This window comes from Microchirus variegatus (assembly GCF_963457635.1).
Source record: "Microchirus variegatus genome assembly, chromosome: 14".
In the NCBI taxonomy this organism is placed as follows: domain Eukaryota; kingdom Metazoa; phylum Chordata; class Actinopteri; order Pleuronectiformes; family Soleidae; genus Microchirus; species Microchirus variegatus.
In genome coordinates, this window is record NC_139815.1 from 7,458,925 (window position 1) to 7,480,206 (window position 21,282).

A 21,282-nucleotide genomic window follows, 5' to 3' on the forward strand; every position below is an offset into this window, starting at 1 on the left:
AGGGGACGGGTATGATTAATGGATCTCAATAAAGACAGGCCCAAGGGGAAAGTGGGCTGTAGCAAGAGTGCTACTAAATCTCATGGATTATGTAGTCAAGGAAGAGGAGGGAATTTGAAGTTATGGGGGATGCTGAATGAAACAAAAAAAAAAATCAACACACAACATCAGCACTCTGCATGCTGCAGTATATTTAAAAAACAAACAACAAATCAAAACTGTTCTCCTTTATCAGCCTCAAATTTGTTTATTTGGCCCAGGGAACTGAAAATGTGTGGAATTATCTCTGCAATGAAACGCCTTTTATAACAGAGAATTCCCACATCCTTGGCTGACAGACTTTTCCTTTGAAAAGCATTTTTCTTACCTCCAAAATTGGAATTTTGCAGCGGTCCGATCAGAGGGGGGTTGATTTTAAATTCACTCCTCATAAAACCCTCAAACTCTCCATCTGCGGCCCTCTTTAACAACTGTCCTCAAAAATGTGTGTATGTGTATGTGTTGACGACTCGCAACGTCCACGTGGACGCGTTCAGATCATGTGCATGAACTGAAATTTGCAGCGAGGAAAACCCCCCCTGCTCGTGTGGCGTGGATCGTTCCGCTGCTCCTCCACGTTCAGGCTTAGGTGAGAGAGCTGCGCGCAGAGCCAGACGGACCTCAGCGGGTTTGTGGATACACAGCGGAGCGCACGAGTGAGGACACTGCACAGTGCAACTCCAAACACAAATGGATATTTACGTGGCTTTGTTATACCTTTTCTTTTTTACCAAACCATGTAAGTACAAGCCTTGTGGCACTCTGTGGCTGCGATGAAGGATTTTAGTCCGGAGTAAAATACGCGTTTACCGGGGTTTTTATTTTACGCTCGTCAGTTTTGCACCTTGCGCGCAAACGTTTGGCAGAATCTCTTGACTGCATCGAGTGCCTTTTTGCCCCAGTCAATGTTGTTTTCTTGAGTTGATGTAAAAAACAAATAATAAGAATTAGAATGCGATCAAGTTAAGAGCGATGACACCTTTTACCTCCGTGTGCGCGCGGTGCACTCACGGTCCATGGAGAACAGGGACAGGTGATGGCTGCGTGCACAGTCGCAGCATTTCTCATTTTTCCCGTGTGTGAATTACTGTTAATAATCCATGACTTTTCCCCCTCACAACCAGCCATTTTAAGCAATAACTCTCTGTTTGTGAAATGAGTTGAGATTTTAGTTTTAAAGCCCTCTTAGATTTAATCCTCATCAGGCTTTTAAAAAAGCACTGTTTCACCTCCTAACCTTCCTTTCTCTTCTGCAGCTTTCGGATCAGATCAAGACTCCCAGATTGATATCATCCATGAACTTGACCTGGCAAATGCCACTTACGGAATTACCCAAGTGGCGGGGCTTCACAACGGCAGCAAAGCCTTCCTTTTTCGAGGTAATGCACGCACATTGGCACCGTCTCCCTCGTTAGTCGCGCTACTCAAGTTCGGAAAATGTCTTTTGTGTTCTGTGCGCAAACACACATTATGCACGCGCGCTTTGTTCCAGTAGTTAGTGAGCGCAGGGAGCACAGCCACGCAGCGCCACACCTTGTGCGCTGTCTCAGTATTAGCGGGGATGGTGAGACACACACACTCCGGGGAGCCTCCTCTCATAATTACTCCACATTTCATTTGTCCTGAGCAGCAGATTCCACGAGCTCTTTGTGGACACACTTGATTTAGCTGCTTCACTGTTTTCAATGACACCCCCACTGTTGTGCAAACCAAACAAGTGGTGGTTAATGGATATCAGGTGTGTCAAAGCATGACGACCCTGATTGGCACACAGCAGGTTGCTGCCCATTTCCTGCCTGGAAAAATAATAAAAAAAAGAAATACAAATGTCAGCTTAGTCCTATTATGAAAAGGAATCATGATGTTTTGCTCACTCTGAATTGCCTCAATATTTGGTGCAACTCCTTTTTCACGAGGTAGTGCCCTCGGGTTTCAGCAGGGGACGGATTGTTGGAGAGTTGGACTCGGCAAAGAATGGGATACAAAGCAATGAGAGAAAGAAAGAAATCAGTCCGACTGTGTGAATAAGTGTTGAATTTATAGTTTCCTGCTGGCATGTTTTCTTTCTGCTCAGCTGCAGCTGCTCAAAAAAGTGCCAGAGAAACTGGCATTGGTTCATTTTGAGAATGTGTTTTAGAGTTCCAGTTTTTAATGGCAGTTTCAGTTGCTTTCCAACTAAAGGTAAAGTAAAAATATTCAAATATACTCGCACAAATATGTGTTGCTTGAATCCAAAAGAAGCAGTGATGGGTGTTGAGACAGATTGTGTCTGTGTGTGTGTGTGGGATGGTCTTATTTTCTCGAGTGCTTGGCTCTCACTGTGCCACTGGCTCTGTATGAATGAAGACAGGGCAGCTTGGCCAGCAATGCAAGGGCAGAGCTGTCCAAGATGCAGGGCTAGAGGCCATGTGGGATGCACTACCTCACTTCTTACTAAACACACACACACACACACACACACACACACACACACACACACACACACACACACACACACACACACACACACACACACACACACTCTCTCTTCCTCCAAGCTGCCTTCCCTGTGGTTTTCAGGCTCCCAGGGTGGAGGTGCAGCAGTCTGATAGTGCGGGTATGGAGGCTAAACCGGCAGGGAAAACAGAACCTGTGAGTGTTGTTGAGGACACTTGTGTTGTGACCTATTTAACTCATTGCCCACCCTTGCAGTGCTATCATGGCCTTGTAACCCAGATTGCTCCATAGAGCAGCTGCAGCTAAACTACTAGGTTCTTTTTTTATTTTATTTATTTTTTTATAAAGTGGACGAGCAGATGTTGTAATAGTTTACTGTCGCAAACGCTCTGTGATTAAATGGCAAGTAAAAGCTTTGCTGGAGCTGCTGTGGCTGATTGGGTCAGTGATTATTCAAGATGATTTATGTATGCTGTATGCAATCATGTTGTGCACCAAGCTCAATATCACATTTCATCTGTTTGATTTCATACATTGCACAGGAACAGATTGCAATACTGGTGAAATGTCGAGTGTTCCAATTAGTATTGATAGTTCTGTAAGAGGAGTCAGAGAGGGCTCCAGTTTGAGTCTTTTTCTGGACACTGGGACCAGTTTTCCAGTCAGCCACTGATTTACAAACATCAGCTTCTGTGTTCAAGGAAAGAGATTTTCACATTTTCTCCTATTTTTTCCTCAGAATAATACAACAGTGCACTGACCTTTTGATGAAAAGAAAGAAACATAATCCCCCACTGTGCTCTGAAAGTGGAGAACAAAGCTCAGCTAACTGCTGAGATATTTGCATGTTTATGATAGTTTGTACTATTTCTTATCAACATTTTAGCCTCTGTGATGTACTGAATACAGTTTCCATCCAGACGAGTGTTGACCCAGTTTCTAATCCTACATTCATTCCTCATTCTTGGTTCCTAATGAATAGACTTTCTGACTGGCTAATTTCTCTGAATGAAGCAGTACGCTAAGAGCTTACGTCCAGTAAAGTGAAATTTAAGCAAGAGGTCTTTGGAGTAATTGTGTCGCGGGAATGCAAATAATTTATATTCAGAATGGCTTTGTATCTGGGTATTGAATCCACCAGTCCTTTAATAATGCAGCATTTCATGCTCATTGAGTGTTTTTGTAAACTGTGTATTGTGTTTCTTGGTAGCACCAGTTTGTTAACTGGTAGCTCAGTGACAGCCTTTTAAACTGAAAAGTTGTGGGTTTGATTCCCGGCTCTGCTAGTCTCTGCATACCAATGTGTCCTGTGCTGTATGAGAATGGGTATAAAAGGATGAGTGAGAAAATCTGCTTCACATAGATGTGCTGTATGTATGTGTGAGTAAATGGATTTGAATGGGTGGCGACTGGCAGAATCAGAGAGAGGCTAGCACTTCTTCGGAATTTTCTTTGGTAAACTGATGCTGTTATGGTACAGAAAAACAGAGGTTAAATATTCAATATTTTGTTAAATGCAATATAGCTATAAATAAATGTACAGGAAGAAAAAAAATGAAAATAAATATATATATATGTGTGTGTATGTATGTATGTATATGTGCGTGTGTGTGTATATATATGTGTATATCTATATATACATATGTTTATATATATCGATCCATATGTATATATAGATATACTGTATATTGTGCAGTATATATGACTGTAAGTTGACTAACAGATGATATGCAGGAACATGTACATAATGTTGGTGAAAATATACTTTTGTCCCTGAAATATACATTGTACAGATGAAATACATACGAGAGAAAATGTGATAAATATACAGTGCTACTGACGTATTAAGCATAATACCTTTGCCTTTAAGATCTGCATTGTACCAGAGATATATACAATATATATACCTTGTGCATTGGTTGTTTTTAGTGGAAGATTGACTATTGAATATTGCAACCGCTCAGTAATATGAATATAAGTGAACGGAGGATATACAGAAACATTTACATTGGGTACTGTAGTAAAGCAGCTTTGAGTGGTGATCAAGATTGGAAAAGCACTATATAAATACAGACCATTTACCATCTATCCACTGGTTTGGTAAGAGTCAGCGTTTTGGATCAGGACAGCAGATTTTTATTTATGAAATTCACATTTGTAAGGGGGCTGCACTTTAAATTAGATTTCTACAGATGCATGCGAGTCTGAACACTCAAATCTTCTTTTGCATTGCTCTAATTGCGACACATGAGAACACCTTCAGAACTGGTGACGGAAGTATTCACTCATTCTCTGGCAGCGCTTTGCATAAAAATGGCACCCCTCTCTGCACAGTGCAGCTAGCCGAGACTGCAGCGTGGAACTTTGCAATATATGTACACCAGTCTCCTCTGTCACAAGTTGTGAGGAGTGTGTGAAGAGGGAGATTATGTACGTCAGTTTTTCCTCCATGTGTGTTTCAAAGCTGTGGCCCATATGTGGGTTTATCTACACAAATCCAAATGACTCACTTTCAGCCAACAGTGAGAACGGTCTGCCTAAAAAATATATATATTTGAGGAAAATCCAAATTGACTTTAGCCTGAACATGGCATTTGAGCAACTAAGTCTGATGTAGAAGTGAGTCAGAATAACTGGTCTGTGGTGAAAAGATGGATGACTGTTTTGATTTTGGTAACTGCATGATTTTTCTTCTGAAGGTCAAACATAAAGTTTTATTCTCCACTGGTGGGGAAATTGATCTCAGAAGAGCAAAGTTTGGCTTGATTTTGTTCACTAGTATTTCACAGAGCTACACTTAACGCCCTGTTTTGACAGTGATTCAATCTGCATATTAAGCTGCTATTTTACCTGAATGACATTTAATTGGAATGATTATACTTTTTTGTGTTTAAAAGAGATTGACTGTTATAGTCATGTTATGACAACCATTCTAAAAGTTTCACGAATTGAATGTGGCTGTATTAGTTTGTTGTGCTTAAACAACGAAACCACACTTGCGGTGAATCTACTGTATGTTGCAATGCCATGATCAATGCTAATATGTGTAATATGTATCATTGTTGGTCTCCCATTGTTTTACCTGAAGTGTGAAACTTATGTTTGCAGTTTTGTTTTCCCATTGTCCATTTTTATTGGTGCTCCTGTGTTTACAGTTGTGTCTGTATACACAGGAGTGTTACCGCTTCCCTTTCTGCTGTGATACGCCAGGGAAGAGGTATGTTACTTTTTCATCCATTATGTTTTATTTTGTAGCTCACTTATTCATATATTTTATTATGTTCACTTGTCTTTATCGATTCTTTTGTTTAAAGGACTCATATTATACCCTATTTCTCCAAGCTAACCTAGTTCCCTTGTGTCCTAATGAACATGTCTGTGACATACTTTGGTCAAAATACCATAAGGATGAAGCACCACAGCAGTTCAATCACCCTGCCAAAACAGCCCTGTTCAGAACGCTCTGTTTAGAAGTATCTCTTTAGGTCCACCTTAAAAAAAAGTAAAACGAAACTTAAGGGACAGGAAATGACATCAGCCACAGAGGCTACTGGGAGCTAGCAGCAGTTAGCATTTGTAATAGTGATCATTTGCAGGCTCTAGCAGGCACATTGCCATCATATTTAACATGTATCCACTGGACAGATAAATCCTCTGAGGCTGGAAGTTTGTGTAGAACTCTGTGCTGCACTGTGCAGCAAAGAATAATGTTTCGCCGACTTTCTGTTTTCAGATACTGTTGCCCTCGCTAGCACTCTCATGTGTTTTACGGACAAAGCGGAGCTCCGCGAGACAACAATTCCAGGAATTCAGTGAATTGTGACATCCCAATGAGTGCGGAAGTCAACATCGTGTTTCATCTCCTGTATTTAGACTGAGGACCACAAAAACATAAATGAGTCATCTTTTTTCATACTTTGCTGACTGATAGGTCCTCCAGAGTCACAAATGGTGCTTTTCCACTATACAGTTGTAGCACGGCTTGGCACGGCTCGACTCCACTTGTGCTGTTTATTTTGCTTTTCCATTAGCGATGGTACCTGGTACATTTTTAGTACCTGCTCTGGTGACTGATTGGCAGAGAGCTTAATCACTGGAAGAGTCATGAGTGTGATGTCTGACACAGGAGTCAAACCTAACAGCAGGGCATTTTATGTTAAAAACACATAAAAATCCATCCACAAATCTCCATTTTTTTTTCCAAGAAAATCTTAATATTTCACAGAGGAGTCTGGTGTATTAACAACAGCACTGCAGAAAGCCTGCAATCATGAGCCAAATCACAAACTGTTAAGCCCTATCTTAAATCAGCGACTGTGTCAGACAAGTCTGCGCTCCGGTCACACAGGAAGTACTGAAATGATCTTTTTAATTAACTGATTCTAATGATTCAGTACATCGAAAATAACTGCTTTACAAGCCACTAGTTTGCGTCTGTGTTGCGTATAAAACAACATCACGGCATTTTCACACAGACATGGTATATGACTCTGCCCACGTTGAGGTGGTATTTTAGTCATGGAAAACAAAGTATACCGTATACTGTGTAGAGTCGAGCCGTGCTGCACCATTAGTGGTCCAGGCCTTGCTTCTTTTATGTGACACAGCGTGTGTGTGACTCCGCCAGATACATTTAGTCAGTGCAGCTTCCTCTTTTTATTGACTCTCTTGACCAAAATCATTAATGTCAAATAGTTAAATGCCAACAACAAATGTGGCCTTGATTCTGATCTATAAACAAGCCTCCTTTTAAACTTAACATATGAGACTCTGTAGTTACAGGACTGAAATGGGGGTAAAGTAAAGTTTAAATTTGAATCCTTTTTTCAATCTAATCTGATGCCCACATCTGTCGCCAAACTATCACTATCGCCATCTGGGGATATCTCTATGATTTATTCTCTTCTAATATTTCTGGCCAAATGTTTTAACACACTGTGAGGGATTGTTTAAATGTTCAATTACAAAACACAATGGGATTATTATTCAGTTGCACATGTGATACCATTCTCACACTTTAATATGAAACTGCAACAAAGAGTTGCTTACTCATTTTAACACGTAACATCTTGTCCGTTTAACATGCGCAACAAGCAGTGTTTTTAAAATGTCGCCGTTGTGAATTTGTTTGTGAGGGTTTTCTCAACATTTGAGATCATTTCCAGGTTTTGGTTTGTCCACAAACCAAAATGATTCACTTTGAATGATTTCATTGTTATGTGGAGCAAAGAAATGAAGGAAATATTAAGACAATCAGAAAGTTTCAAACTGATTCATCAAGTACTTGTTTCAGCTCTACCACAGTCCCATACCTCCATCATGATATCCAAAAGTTAAAGACAGAAGATACAGAAGATATTGCCAGCAGAGTTTATGTTGTTGACAATTAAAAATCTAGCAGTTTTGAATTATGCAGTTTCATGTGGGTAGAGTTTTTCAGGCCCCTATGATGTAGCACAGACACGAGTGCACCAGTGTTATGTTTGTAAAATAGTGTTCCTATCTACAGCTTCATGGTCTGTTAAGTGTGAGAATTTCTAAACTTCAAGAACTTATTTTATCATTTCTGCTAGACAAAAACTGACCCACAGAAAATAAATTAACCAGGAACAAACGTTGCCAGAAGAATGTTTGCCTGTGTGATTAAGTCAGCTGATTGTAAAGCATTAAGGCTCAAGTCCTGTTTTAATAAGGTGAATATTTGACATAAACAGTACAGATTAATAACTGGGGTTCAAGTTCTAAAAAGTCCTTAAGTCTGGAAAAACCACACTGGTCAGCTGTCCATCCATCCGGTCCGTGGACATGCTGGTTACAATAATAAACATGTGAAATGTACTGGCATCAGCACACTGGACCTTTGTTGCCATGGTTGCAGTAAGAGATGCCAAGATGTTATAATGTCTCCACTGGGTAAGAGACTGGAGACAAGACTGCATTTAATGGGAAAAGAGGTATGCTCAGCGTCAGTGGTGTTTACTCTGATCTGTATCTCCATAGTTCAGGTTTTTTGAAGTATGGTTGTTTGAGGTTTTCGACATAGAATTTACACAGATTTTAGCCGAGTGCACTGCTGTTTTTATGTCATGTCTTCATGTCCCTGGAAGTGAAAAACTGTTCTCTATAGACATTGATGGATAAAAGCCGTTTACATATAGTGAGATAATATAGCAAATATATTCTTAAAATATTGTCGACTTGCTTGTGTGGATATGCTTTTTACTACGGCATGCACAGTTCAAAAATGTTGTGAATTGTGTTAGTTTCCTGTTTCATATGTGTTGATGGGAATAATATATGTTCGATCCCTGGCTTGAACAACTTCAAGTCCCGGCTGGAAAAATGGCCTTTCTGCAAGGAGTTTGCATGTTCTCCCCATCTGTGCATGGTTTTTCTCCTGGTTCTCCAGCTTCCTCCCACAGTCCAAAAACATGCAATATGGGTATTTGGTAAATTGGTCACTCTAAATTGACCGTAGGCAAGAGAGTGTGAGTGAATGGTTGTTTGTCTCTACATGTGGCCCTGCGATGGACTGGCAAACTGTCCAGGGTGTACCCCGCCTATCGCCCTATGTCAGCTGAGATTGGCACGGCACCCCAGTGACCCTCCGTTGGAGGATAAAGCGGTAGATAATAGATAGATGGATGGATGGGTGGACGGACATATCTCTTGGTTTGATGCTGTCTGCGCCTACAAGTCCAAGCTCTGGGATAAGGCAACAAATTTCTATAAAATCACTTTGCGCTGAAGTTGCGTGGAGGGAACAATACTGCTGTCAGATTTCACACATTCATTTAATATGGCAGCAGGAGGAGGAAGCACCTCAGTTTTTATTTTTAATATTTTTAAACTTCCAATATGACTGCACTGATCCGCTGCGTTTTCTCCTGGTGATATCACTTTTCTCCCATCCAAAAACAGTCAAACACACACTTATAATGTTTATTGTCAAGGATTAAGACCTTGTCAAAATGACCCTTTTTGTCTTTGAAAGTTTTTTCTCTTTTCAAATAAACATGACTTTTTATATCATACAATACACCAAGAATGTGGAGCAATTAAAGGTGAAGTAAGTAGTTTATAGTGAAATCGCGAGGAGAGGCTGAAATTTATAACAAAGTACTGCTCCTCTGCTCACCCCCTCCCTTCCCTGAGCGCTACGGTATCCTCAGCCGGTCAAACGACGTCCTTGTCGTCTTTCTCCGTGTCAGCAGATGAGGTTCGTGAGGCGAGGGAGAGGGCGAGCTACCGCGGCCATAGCAGACGAAGCGGAGAGAGTGGAGGCGGGACTTCCGCTACAAGTAAAGAGACGCTTGATTTGTTCTCTCGTGTTTGTCCTTACAGGCTCCCGTAGAAACATGGCGTCGTGGCAATGCAGTAGCGGCCCGCGACCATGTTATTTTACATGACTTTTTGAAACACTACGAAAATGAAACACACACTATTACACAGCAACTAGACAATGCAGGAGCACATAATATGTATACAAAAGTGGATTTTGGGTCATATAAACCCATAAATACTACACAGTGTCCCTTTAAAACTATAATTATTTTTTAGCTTTTAAGTGCACAAAAACTGATGTGGAATAAACATAGTGTTTTCTTCTCCTTTAAACCCTTACTGTTTGTATAAAATTCTTAATTTGGGACGTAACAGTACGATGCCCATGGCCATCACTGAACTGTGACCACTGAACAAGTTGTGTATCAAACCATGGGTTAACTGTACTTTTGCATACCGATTAGGGCTGTAACGATATGCGTATCGAAATCGCGATACTCGGAGCCACGAACCTGTGTCGCGATGTGAGAAGGCAGAATCATGACACGCCCTTTCTAATTCCCAGTTATTTTTCCAGTCAGCCACATGATATGAGCTGTTAGTGCTACCAAACTTATTTTTATTAGGGGTGTCAAACTATCGCTTTAATTATGATTAATTAATTACAGTCATCATTAACGCGTTGTGTTTTTTAATCGTTAATCTCTTCTTCACTGATGTCCCCGCTACTGGGGGCAGCGTCAGACACAGCGACAAAAGCGTCATAAAACCGTCATATAAACCATTCTTATGTTCACCAAACACAGTTAAAACACCGATGGATCAAACCCGCAGGAGTGGAAAAAACCAGTTCCAGCACACATATTGAAAAGCAGCACCGGAGCTTCAGCGTGATTATGTAAACAGCGGAGAATTCACATTTTTATCACTCTATGACCAAGATTCACGGATCCAGCCCCAAAATAAGAGCAAAACAACAACTGACTTTCAAGAAATACAAGCGGAAATGTTGTCTTACCTTTGCTGTTTATCAAAACAAGTTATTTCCACTGGAACAAAACTGCTTCTCATGAAGAACTACACTTCCCAGCATGCTTTGGGGACCAATCCCAGTCTGATTGATCATTACTTTGTATTTTTCAACAGTATTATTTTGTGACAGAAAAGAGAGAAATCTTTGGTTATTTATTTATTTATGTTCAAATCTGTTCACAGTGTTCCAAAATATTGTTATTAAATGTTACATTAAGTTGCTTAAATGTTGTTTAAATAAACTGTTTTTTAAATTTTAAAAAAAATCGTGGAATGTATCGAATCGTGGGTCAAAAATCGTGATACGAATCGAATCGTGAGTTTGTGTATCGTTACAGCCCTAATACCGATTCAGAGCAAGGTCTCCTTTCAGACACTTGACATTGTACAATCAAACCTGAGATTTTAACTTAATGTATTACAGGGACTGTACCATCTCCTCACAGAGCAATGTGGTAATACCAGGGGTCAACACTCAGGATTTCAATCATGCTTTTGTGTTGTCCAAATAATGTTCACAATCACAAGTGGCTGCGTCTGGCTCTTACGTTATGTTGTTGCACAACACTTACTTGAGTGTTATAGGAAAAATGTGTCTTGTTAAAGCTGAAATGTTACGAGCAGCAAATTGGCAATTCCAAAATCAGCCAAAACTGCACTTTGCTCTCAATTGAAGAGAAAAATGTTTTGGATGTGTGACTCAAGCCTTCACCTTACTACCAGCAAACTGAGTGGTTATAGCAACTGCTGTAATTTCACTGCTCTCTAGCTACTCAGATCAACAGGGAGACAAAATAATATAAAGACTTAAGATTTCAGATCTGTATGGACCGCATGCAACTAATTGTTACAGGGAAAAGAAAACCATGCATTTTAAAATAAAAATTGCATCATGCTTTGCACAGGAGGATGGAATAAGCTCACCTAAGTATTGTTTATCACTAAACACTTGGATATGTATTAAATGTGTTGTTTTTTATTGTCAGCAAACCTCTTCAAAAGATCTGTCAATACAATCAGTGTAATTCAAATCTAACCAGTGTTACTCAGGCATCAGCCATGTTACTTTCCTCTGAGTATTGTGGGTATGAAGGAATATTATTCTATTATTAATCATTATTATGTTATATTATTGTGTTTTGAGCCTAATATATTTTTTTCCATTGTTATTTTTGGTACCCAACATTGAGGGATAACCATTTTTTTTAACACTTAAAATCTTTTTTTTTCTCAAAAACTCCAATGTCAATAAAACTTAATTATTTAGAGGTGCATTATGTAATAAATCTAAAGCAACTGGCCATAAAATCCTCCTAATATGTCACAGAGACTCAGGAATAATGTTCATATAACAAACTGAACTCACCAACAACAACAGTACAGACAAAATATTTGCATTAAAAGAAATATTTTGCAGACTAAATCATGTTTATGTTTTGAATTCATGTTTTGGCATGCGGCGCCACCTACCGCCATCTACCAATCATTGCAGTCAGTAGAGTCTCAGCTGCCGAGCAACCACGGGTTGCCAGTTACGTCAGAAAACGAAACCTAAAAGACCTTGGTATTTTGAATTTGAATGTAGTAACTGTTTTTGGCCACATTCTTACATTTGGTACCTTTAATACTATATGTTAATATTTAGTTTTGGTCTTATTTTTGATTAAAAATACTATATAATTGCAATGCAATGCAGACATTTAATGTACATAGCTAAGATAGGTTCCTGAGGTTGAGCCATTTTTTTGTATCATTTGTTTTATCAAACATTTACTATATATAGGGAATAAAAGAAAATTGGCACCAGTTGCCGTCTGCCCTGGCGATAGAAAAACCCTTATATCCGTCAACCTCCAATCTCTCATGAGACATTCTGCACTTGCAGGATTAAAGAAAAAATGCAGGTAAACACTATGTTTGGTTTTGAGTAAGAGGAAATGTTCACTTTTTCTAAGCGAGCTGGCAGCGTGATTGTCATCTCTCTTTGAACTTGAACCTCATACCTAGAAGTGAATGTAATAGTTATTTTTTACACCTTTCTATATCTGTCAAAAGGCAATGCGGGAATGGCATGGAAAGAAATTGTGACATTGAATACAAATACCGAAAACCTTCAGTCACATGGTAACGGAAGAGGAGAGCAGAACTTTGACTTTTTTTAAAAAAAAAAAAAATGGTAAAAATACAGATGATACTTAGATAAAAATGCCCCCGTCTAGACTGCTGAAGTGTTGAAATTGTAATGTTTGAATTTTTTAAGCCTGAATTGAGGCAGGGTGTGGTGATGGCTGCTGATTGCGGTGATTACCGACTCCACGAGGGCTCCTTAATATTTAATGTTTTTGTCTGTCATCTTGTAACCGTCAGATAGTGTGTTGTAGCTCTAATACCTCACCATGTGCTCGATGTGTGTGACACACAGACTGGACACAGGAGCAGTAGGCAGGCCACCTCTGTGCCCAGGGCGCAATGGTGTTTGAGTGCCTTGCTCAGGGGCACCTCAGCCATTGCCCTGTCCCATAATTATTTAAACTGGCAACCCTGAGGTTACAAGTGCAATTCCATTACACAACAAGGAAGTTCCCATACCTCAAACCTGGGCCACCTGGAATTGCCAGGAATCCCAAACTGAAACTCCAAACCCCAAATACCTTAAAGGAGACATTATGCAAAATCAACTTGTTATTCAGTTTAATACTCATATTTGGGACCCTGGAGGTCCTATGAGTAGGCAAAGTGTGTAAAAAGATGACTCACTCATGTTTTTTAAAAACGCGAGAGTGCAGGTGAGGGCAATACTATCGGGAAGAGCGGAAGTCCGCAAAGTGTTCTATTCTTAGCTCCACAGTGCAGCACAGAGTTCTACACAAAATTCCAGCCTCAGAGAATTTACATTTCACATATGACGGCAATGTGCCGGCCGGAGTCGGCAAATTATAGCTTTTCCAAATGCTAACTGATGTTAGCTGCCGGAGCCTCAGTGACGCTGACATAGTTTCCTGTGTCTCATTTGCATTTAAAGAGACAGGCACTCAAAACAGAGCGTTCTGAACAGGGCTGTTTTGGCAGAGTGATTGAACTGGTGTGGTGCCTCATCCTTAAGGTATTATGACCTTAAGGCTTTAAAGGGACACTGTGTAGTATTTATGGGTTTATATAACCCAAAATCCACTTTTGTATACATATTATGTGCTCCTGCATTGTCTAGTCGCTGTATAATATTCTTTGTTTCATTTTCGTAGTGTTTCAAAAAGTCATGTAAAATAACATGGTCGCGGGTCGCTACTGCATTGCCACGACGCCATGTTTCTACGGGAGCCTGTAAGGACAAACACGAGAGAACAAATCAAGCGTCTCTTTACTTGTAGCGGAAGTCCCGCCTCCACTCTCTCCGCTTCGTTTGCTACGGCCGTGGTAGCTCGCCCTCTCCCTCGCCTCACGAACCTCATCTGCTGACACGGAGAAAGACGACGAGGACGACATTTGACCAGCTGCGGATACCGTAGCGCTCAGGGAAGGGAGGGGGTGAGCAGAGGAGCAGTTCTTTGTTGTAAATTTCAGCCTCTCCTCTAGATGGCACTATAAACTACTTACTTCACCTTTAAGTGTAAGCACTGTCACATGGTTTCAAACTTGTGCCTGTATAACCATCCTTTCATTTAGTCTCCAAACTGCACCATATCCATAGCAACAGAGAAGACCATTGTGGTCATTGTTTAGATTAGCTTTAGCAGCGCTTATACTAAGTAAGTGACGACATAAAAAATGTGGTCATTAAAATTAAATAAAGCTTGCTCTTAAAAAATGCTTTCCTATTAAATTAATCAGTTTGATTTACACCCAGTAACTACATGTGATTAAAGAGCACCTAATTAAAGTGTATTATTTATCGAGGGTTTTAAAAGGACCAGATTCATGTAATTAGACTTGCACACTGTGAAGTGTGAGATTTCAATTCATACCACAGTTCTGATGAAGTAATTTGTCATCCGTCTTCCACATTGGCTCAATATGGCTGTAATTTATAGTGCTCTCTCTTAAGTTTTAAGGTGACTTGTGTTTTATTATGATAGGACAGGATGTGGGTGAGGGTTGAGAATCAGCACCTCAAAGTTTTGGAGTGCAGTACGGCTCTGTGAAACTATCTATCATTAAAGCCTAAATTCATCAATTTCACTGCAGTTTTGTACCAGTTGTGTCTTAATAAATTAAATAGTGTTTAACCCCCATCAGATCTCCTGCTGACAGGTTGTCAACCCAGAGCTGCTGTATATAAATCAATATGAACACTCTGGCCCACTTTGTTACCAACAGGGATTTAATACATTGACTCTGCAATAGTGATGGAGCTCATAATTGAATTAAAAGCTCATTCCACCTGTCTCCTCACAGATAGTTTCTTGACACTTAATCAGAAGACAAATGTGTTGAACCAGAATGTTTGGCCTTTATGTCTTCTTGATATTGCAGATTTACTCTTGGGCTAACCAAAGGTGGGAGAAGGTTAACGAGACAGGCTGAGAAATCCTTTTGTTCCCTGAGCATTTCAACACTGCCTGTTGCTCCTGTCTTATAGAGGCAAAAATATGATATGTCATTCCTTGATGTGCTCCAGTGAAATGTTATCATGTTTGTGTCAGGCAACTGCGCAGAGGTTTGGCTCCATTGAAACGGATCCGTCTGCTCTCTCGCGGTGATGATGCACTGAAGCTGCGCGTGACGATATGTAGATGGAAAATGGCAAATTGTAGAGCTGGATTTAGCTCGCAGTTGCAAATGCTGCAGCGCAATTAGACCGTAAATGGCTTTAGGAGGAGAAATAGGTGACAATGTGTTTGGAGAAATCTTGATGAACCCAAATGCAGCGTCTTATGACCGGAAATGGGTATTCTATTTTTGTTGCAGGCTTTTTCTGCAGGTTTGGAGTGAGGTGGCTGGAAATGGAGAGATTTTATTCCCTCATACATCCATGTCGTTGCTATTTATACCCCCCCCCCCACCCAGACACCACACACAGGAGCAGGCTTCAACTCTAAACTCTACTGTACACAATCCCAGCCTCTGAATGCAATGGAGGCTATCAAACCTTTCATCTTTTATGTATGAGCTTCCTGGCTGTCCTACTGCTGGAGGAGGCGAGACACATGGTCCCACCTCAAAGGAACCTCTGAGGAATTATTACATTTGAATTATTCATCGTACATGAAGGCAATAGCTTTTAAAGGGACAGTCGTGTCTCTATTGCCCCCCCGCTGTCAAATTAAAGGCAGCGTAGAGGAACAAGGCCCTGGACAAGTTCCTCCAGTTGTTGCTGATCTTTTATCTGGAACACCCAAACTGTTGTGGTCTTTGCATGCATTGTAATGGCATGCAATTTTGAAGCAAACATTTGTCACTACATGTAAATTTAGCTCATGTGGGCGTCCCAAATATGTTTTTTTTTTTTTTTTAAATAACTGCTTGGGTTGAGTTGAGACACTTTCAGTTCTTTATACTCACTGGGTCTATATTAAACTACCCCAGTGCTGTTTGGTTTGGTTTATGGTTGCGTAACTTGAACATTTAAAAAAAAAAAAAAAAAAAAAAAATGTATATGATTACCTTCAGTCGAGCTGGTGGCTTTGCTATAATCACTTAAAGATGTGGTGTGTGTAGAAGCTGCAAGTGTGACTCATCCTGCTCATCATAGTGTGGAGCACATGCATACATGCACAGTAAATAGTTACAGCTTTAATAATAACACCACATAGTGCAGCTCCCTATAGACTTAACTGCTCAGAAGGAGCAACTATTGATCTAGTCTTATGAGTTAGACCGCAGCAACATTTGCAGCTTTGTTTCTATTGTGATGCACCCTCAGATTTTGGTTTGAAATGTGGTGAATTGTGGCTGCATTGTCACACACTCGTAGTATCTTTCTCATTATCATCCATAGAGAAAAGTCATCTACAATTTGACATTCTTATCTTTAAACCCTCAGCTGCCTGATTGGAACAGTCCACAGTAACCTCAACGTGGACGATGGAGCAATTACACTCTGTCTATTTATTGCTGCCTCAAACTGTTCAAGAATGAGCCCATTTCCTGATATAATTAGCCCTGCTTTGTCCTGCCTCGAGCCTTTGTCTTTGTTTTGATGGTATCATAGTCACACTTTAATTGCATTAACTTCTACTTCAGTGGCTTTCTAACCTATAGGAGACTGGAACTGGGGTTGGTTCTGTTATGCTTAGTTTCAGCTAATATTGGCACAATATGGACGTGATGCAGGCGATACATTTGAAATCATTTGCCAAAAGTTTATTGCTATTTTTTTAACTTAATCCCTGACAATACGGTGTAAAAAACAGCTAATGCAAATGTTCTAGCATTAGCATTTTTTCGACTACTTTTTCTACTACTCTTTACAGTGACACATCACATGCATGCGCATACATTCTGCTTTACAGTACACAGTATGTGTAGAGAACGCCTTTAGAGCCACCTGGTTTATTTAGCCAAAACATCCTACAATCTGATATATTTAATATGATATAAAATAAATATATTTAATTTTTCAACATAGTAGTAGTTGAAGACCTTTTTTTTTTTGCTTTGTGATTAATTTATTTCAATATCTTCCATAATCATTCTATAAGCAAATAACCTGGAAAGCATTTTAACAGCATAACTTATCTCCATACAGACTTCTGATTTGGAACAATACATTTTGTACAAAAATAAACTGTTTTCTACAACAATAGTTTAATAACATTATATATGTAAGTCAGCTAGTCAACCAATGCAGTAAACACTATAATTATTAATTATTCACAGCAGATTGTTCTACTACTACATGTCAAAAACCAACACAGCTTTGACCAGGTAAAATAAATGTGGTTAAGCTGCTTCTTCTTGCAAGTTGTTAATCAAGTTAATAAAAATTTACATTTTTCAAAACTAAACTAATAAATTTAAGAATTAGATGAAATTACTCTTTTTCCAAGATATTTGGCAGTCAGATTGTTCTGAGCGTCTTGGAAAACCTGCCTCACTTCCAGCGGGCTGACTCCATAATGTGGAGATCAGGGCTCTGTGGGGGTCTTATAGACTTTTGTTTATGAACTACTTGTTATTCTGGGGATTGTATGTATACATTGCACATAATCAATGTAAATGCATGCATTATTTATCAGGGAATAAAAGTGACAGACTTTCTTGCACGCTTTCAAGTAAAAATGTTTTGCTTTCAGTCCATGTCTCTGGCTGCTTTTTTCTTCTAAAAGAATAATACCCAACCATGAAAGTAACCAGTGTCTTTGAGATAACATCAGAACTCAAGCCAACAGAAAGCAACTTTTTCCAGCTGCCAGGCCTATAATATAATGTAAGATACCATTATCTAAGGATATTGTTAGCAGCACAGTTAAATGAAATATACTTAAAGGTGCATTATGTAATAATTCTAAAGTAACTGGCCATAAAATCCTCCTAATATGTCACAGAGACTAACCCTAACCCGTCTACCAATCACTGCAGTCAGAGTCTCAGACTTTCTGAGCAACCACGGGTTGCCAGTTACATCTGAGCTACAATGGCGGAGAGACCTCTCTATTTTGAATACAAAATACATAGTATAGTAACAGTAACTGTTTTTGGCCACATTCTTACATATGGTGCCTTTAATGAAATTATTACAGTTAAAATATGTATCTTCAATCAGTTTCATTAATTCTTTAATCAAAAATAATTGACAACATGGCAATTTGCTGTACCTGCAGCTATAGCATATTTAAATCACAGACACCCTTTAAATGCAAGCTGAAGCCTGTAACATGCAGGAGCTTAACAGGAGCATATTACTTTCGCCATGAGAACACCTTGCCAGAGCAATCTGGCTGATTTACCCGTTTAAAAATAAACTTTACGTGGCTCTGGGGCTCTTAGAAATGTTTTTCCGCTGCTGGGTCTTATAAAATCATTTCAAATGGATGGGAGGAGCTCACTGTTGACACATTTTCCATTTGACAGGTGTGGAACATGAACATTTATGGTGCTTAAGTGCCCACAGTATTTATATATAGCTTGACTTGGTGTGTATATATATGTATGTATGTATGTATGTATGTATGTATGTATATATATATATGAATGTATGTATATATGTATGTATGTCTATATACATATGTATGTATATATATATATATATATATATATATATACATACATATGTCGTGAAATTGCAGTATTGCAATTTAGATACATTTCGATTAATTGTTCAGCCCTACACTACAGTAGATGCCAAAATATGCAAATAACATTTACACAAAGCAAGCCAATCCACTTTTCTATGTTGATAAGAGTATTAAAATGAGGAAAAAATAATGGTACAAAAAGAAGTCAAGGAACATTTAGAATAGATAAAAATATGCGATTAATTGCGATTAATCGCGATTAAATAATTTAATCATTTGACAGCACTAATATATATATACATACATATCTATATGTGTGTGTATATACATATATGTCAATATGTATATACAGTATATATGTATATTAAAAATACATGTACTACATAGATACTGTACAGTACCTTCCACATCTTTACATCTTCAGCAAAAACCAAGAGACAAGAGTCTCCAGTGGAGGATCAAAGGATGGTGGATTGGCAGATTTTCAAATATGAAATGTGAGTGCTGACTGCATCATAGGTCAAGCTGCCATTTTGCTGTAGTCAGGGTTGGACAAAGAGGAGGCGTCGTAAAATACAGGTAGTGAATCTGATGCTCCCCTTGACCTCGAGCCTTTCACGTCTTTCAGTTTATTATCTGAAGCAAGAGGGAGAGCTTGAGAAAACAGAGGGGCTTTGATGAAAACCATGGTGGCTTATGTCGTTCTGTTGCTGAATTAATATAGCTTGCCATCTGCTCCTTTAGCTTTAATTCCATGAATAATGCAAATATAAGAAGTGTATATGCCTTCATCTTTCTTCTTCTGTAGTTCTCAGATTCTTGGAATGCACTGAAGCGTTCTCAGTTCATTGACACGAGAACAAACAATGTTACTGTAGGCTCCTCTTACTCTTACAGTTATTGGCAAATGTAAGATGTGGTGAAAGACAGATTGTTCATACAATCACCTGCCAAGTGCTTGTGTGCTTGTCCATTTCTAATCCATTTCCAATGAGACTTTCTAGATCTTTCTGTGCAACAAACTCAGGCTTCTCAGGTGTGGATTGTCCTGTCCACTTATAAAAATACAACTATAGAAAGTGCAAACCTCAGCCAAGACTGCTTTTTCCCCACAGTGTCTTTAAACTGCTTTGCACAAGTTTAACACTGCATGCAGATACACCACAGAAATGTGATCATTTCTTCTCTAGGTCATAACCTCCATCCCCACAAAATGAATCCAAACCTGTGCCTTTGTTTTTGAGTTGTGCTGCTCCTCCTCTCCTCTGTACAATTGTAATACAACCACTGTACATTTGTACATATCAATCTCTCTAATCATTGTATATTCCATTCCTGCTCTGCTCTACAATCGTAGAAATAAAAGTGCTAAGTAGAACCATGTAAGGTTCTTCGGCTTGTCCTCATAGGAGGACACCCTTTTTGGCTCCAGGTAGAACCTTTTTTATCAAGGTTCCACCTGGAACCCTTTTAAAACCCTTTATTCCAGAAAGGGGTTTTAATGGGTTCTCTGGATCAAAATTGTTCTCTTTTCAGAAGCAAATAGTTCCAGGTAGAACCTCAGCCCTTGTAGAAGGACCAATTTTGGAACCCTTATTTCTAAGATTGTAGTCATCCACCAACTTTGTAAAATTAATTTAGCTCCCCCTATTCCCAAATTCTATTTATACCTTTAATTTCTTGCTTGATACCTTTAATATATATTTAAGATGTTTATATGCTAGAGAGACACCATCGACTGGCAACAAATCCCTTGTATGTTGATTCTGATTCTGTAATGAAGCTACATATGTAGATCTGCACAAAGGTTTTACCATTCACCTCCCACCTGACTGAAAACTGCAACATCATTTATCACGACCACGATATGTAGTACCTGCCAGTGACCATAAAGCTTCAGCTTTTCAGTGCCAAATGACTGAGGGCTCGTCATCACAGTGACGGTAACTCTAAAGAATGGAAACTGCACCAAACACTGCCTCACGCTGACACATACACAAACGGGATGAAGGCCACACAGATTTTGTAAGCTCGTGTTATGCTCAGCTTGCGTCTCCATGCCTGAGAGAAGATAGCGTTTGTCATGAAGACAGGGGAAACATCTGGAGCGCCATTTGTTTTAATAATTCATCGTTTTTGACTTCATAATCAACCGCGACACAAGCCAAAGTCCCTGAACTCGGGAGATTCTGCTCTATTCAGAGTCCAGAGTGAATAATCTGCTGCTGACACGTGTTGCGACTACACCTCGAGATGTTGCTCCTCGTGCAACAGCTATTTTGCATTTCAAGTTGTCTGTATTTGATGAGTCGCCTCC

The 21,282-nt window shown here is 39.4% G+C and overlaps 1 protein-coding gene across 1 annotated transcript in view; it reads left to right on the forward strand.

Annotated features, from left to right (window-relative positions):
• Window positions 1-714: 714 nt before the first annotated feature.
• The window catches only part of LOC310936933 (protein kinase C-binding protein NELL1-like), a gene marked incomplete at its 3' end in the record, with an annotated part of 241,541 nt that continues 220,973 nt past the window's right edge, over window positions 715-21,282 (forward strand). The window contains exons 1-2 of the mRNA XM_083901097.1: window positions 715-778; window positions 1,296-1,418. Of these exons, the coding sequence (XP_083757223.1) occupies window positions 730-778; window positions 1,296-1,418 (172 nt within the window). The 5' untranslated portion in view covers window positions 715-729. The remainder of the gene's footprint in view (window positions 779-1,295; window positions 1,419-21,282) is intronic.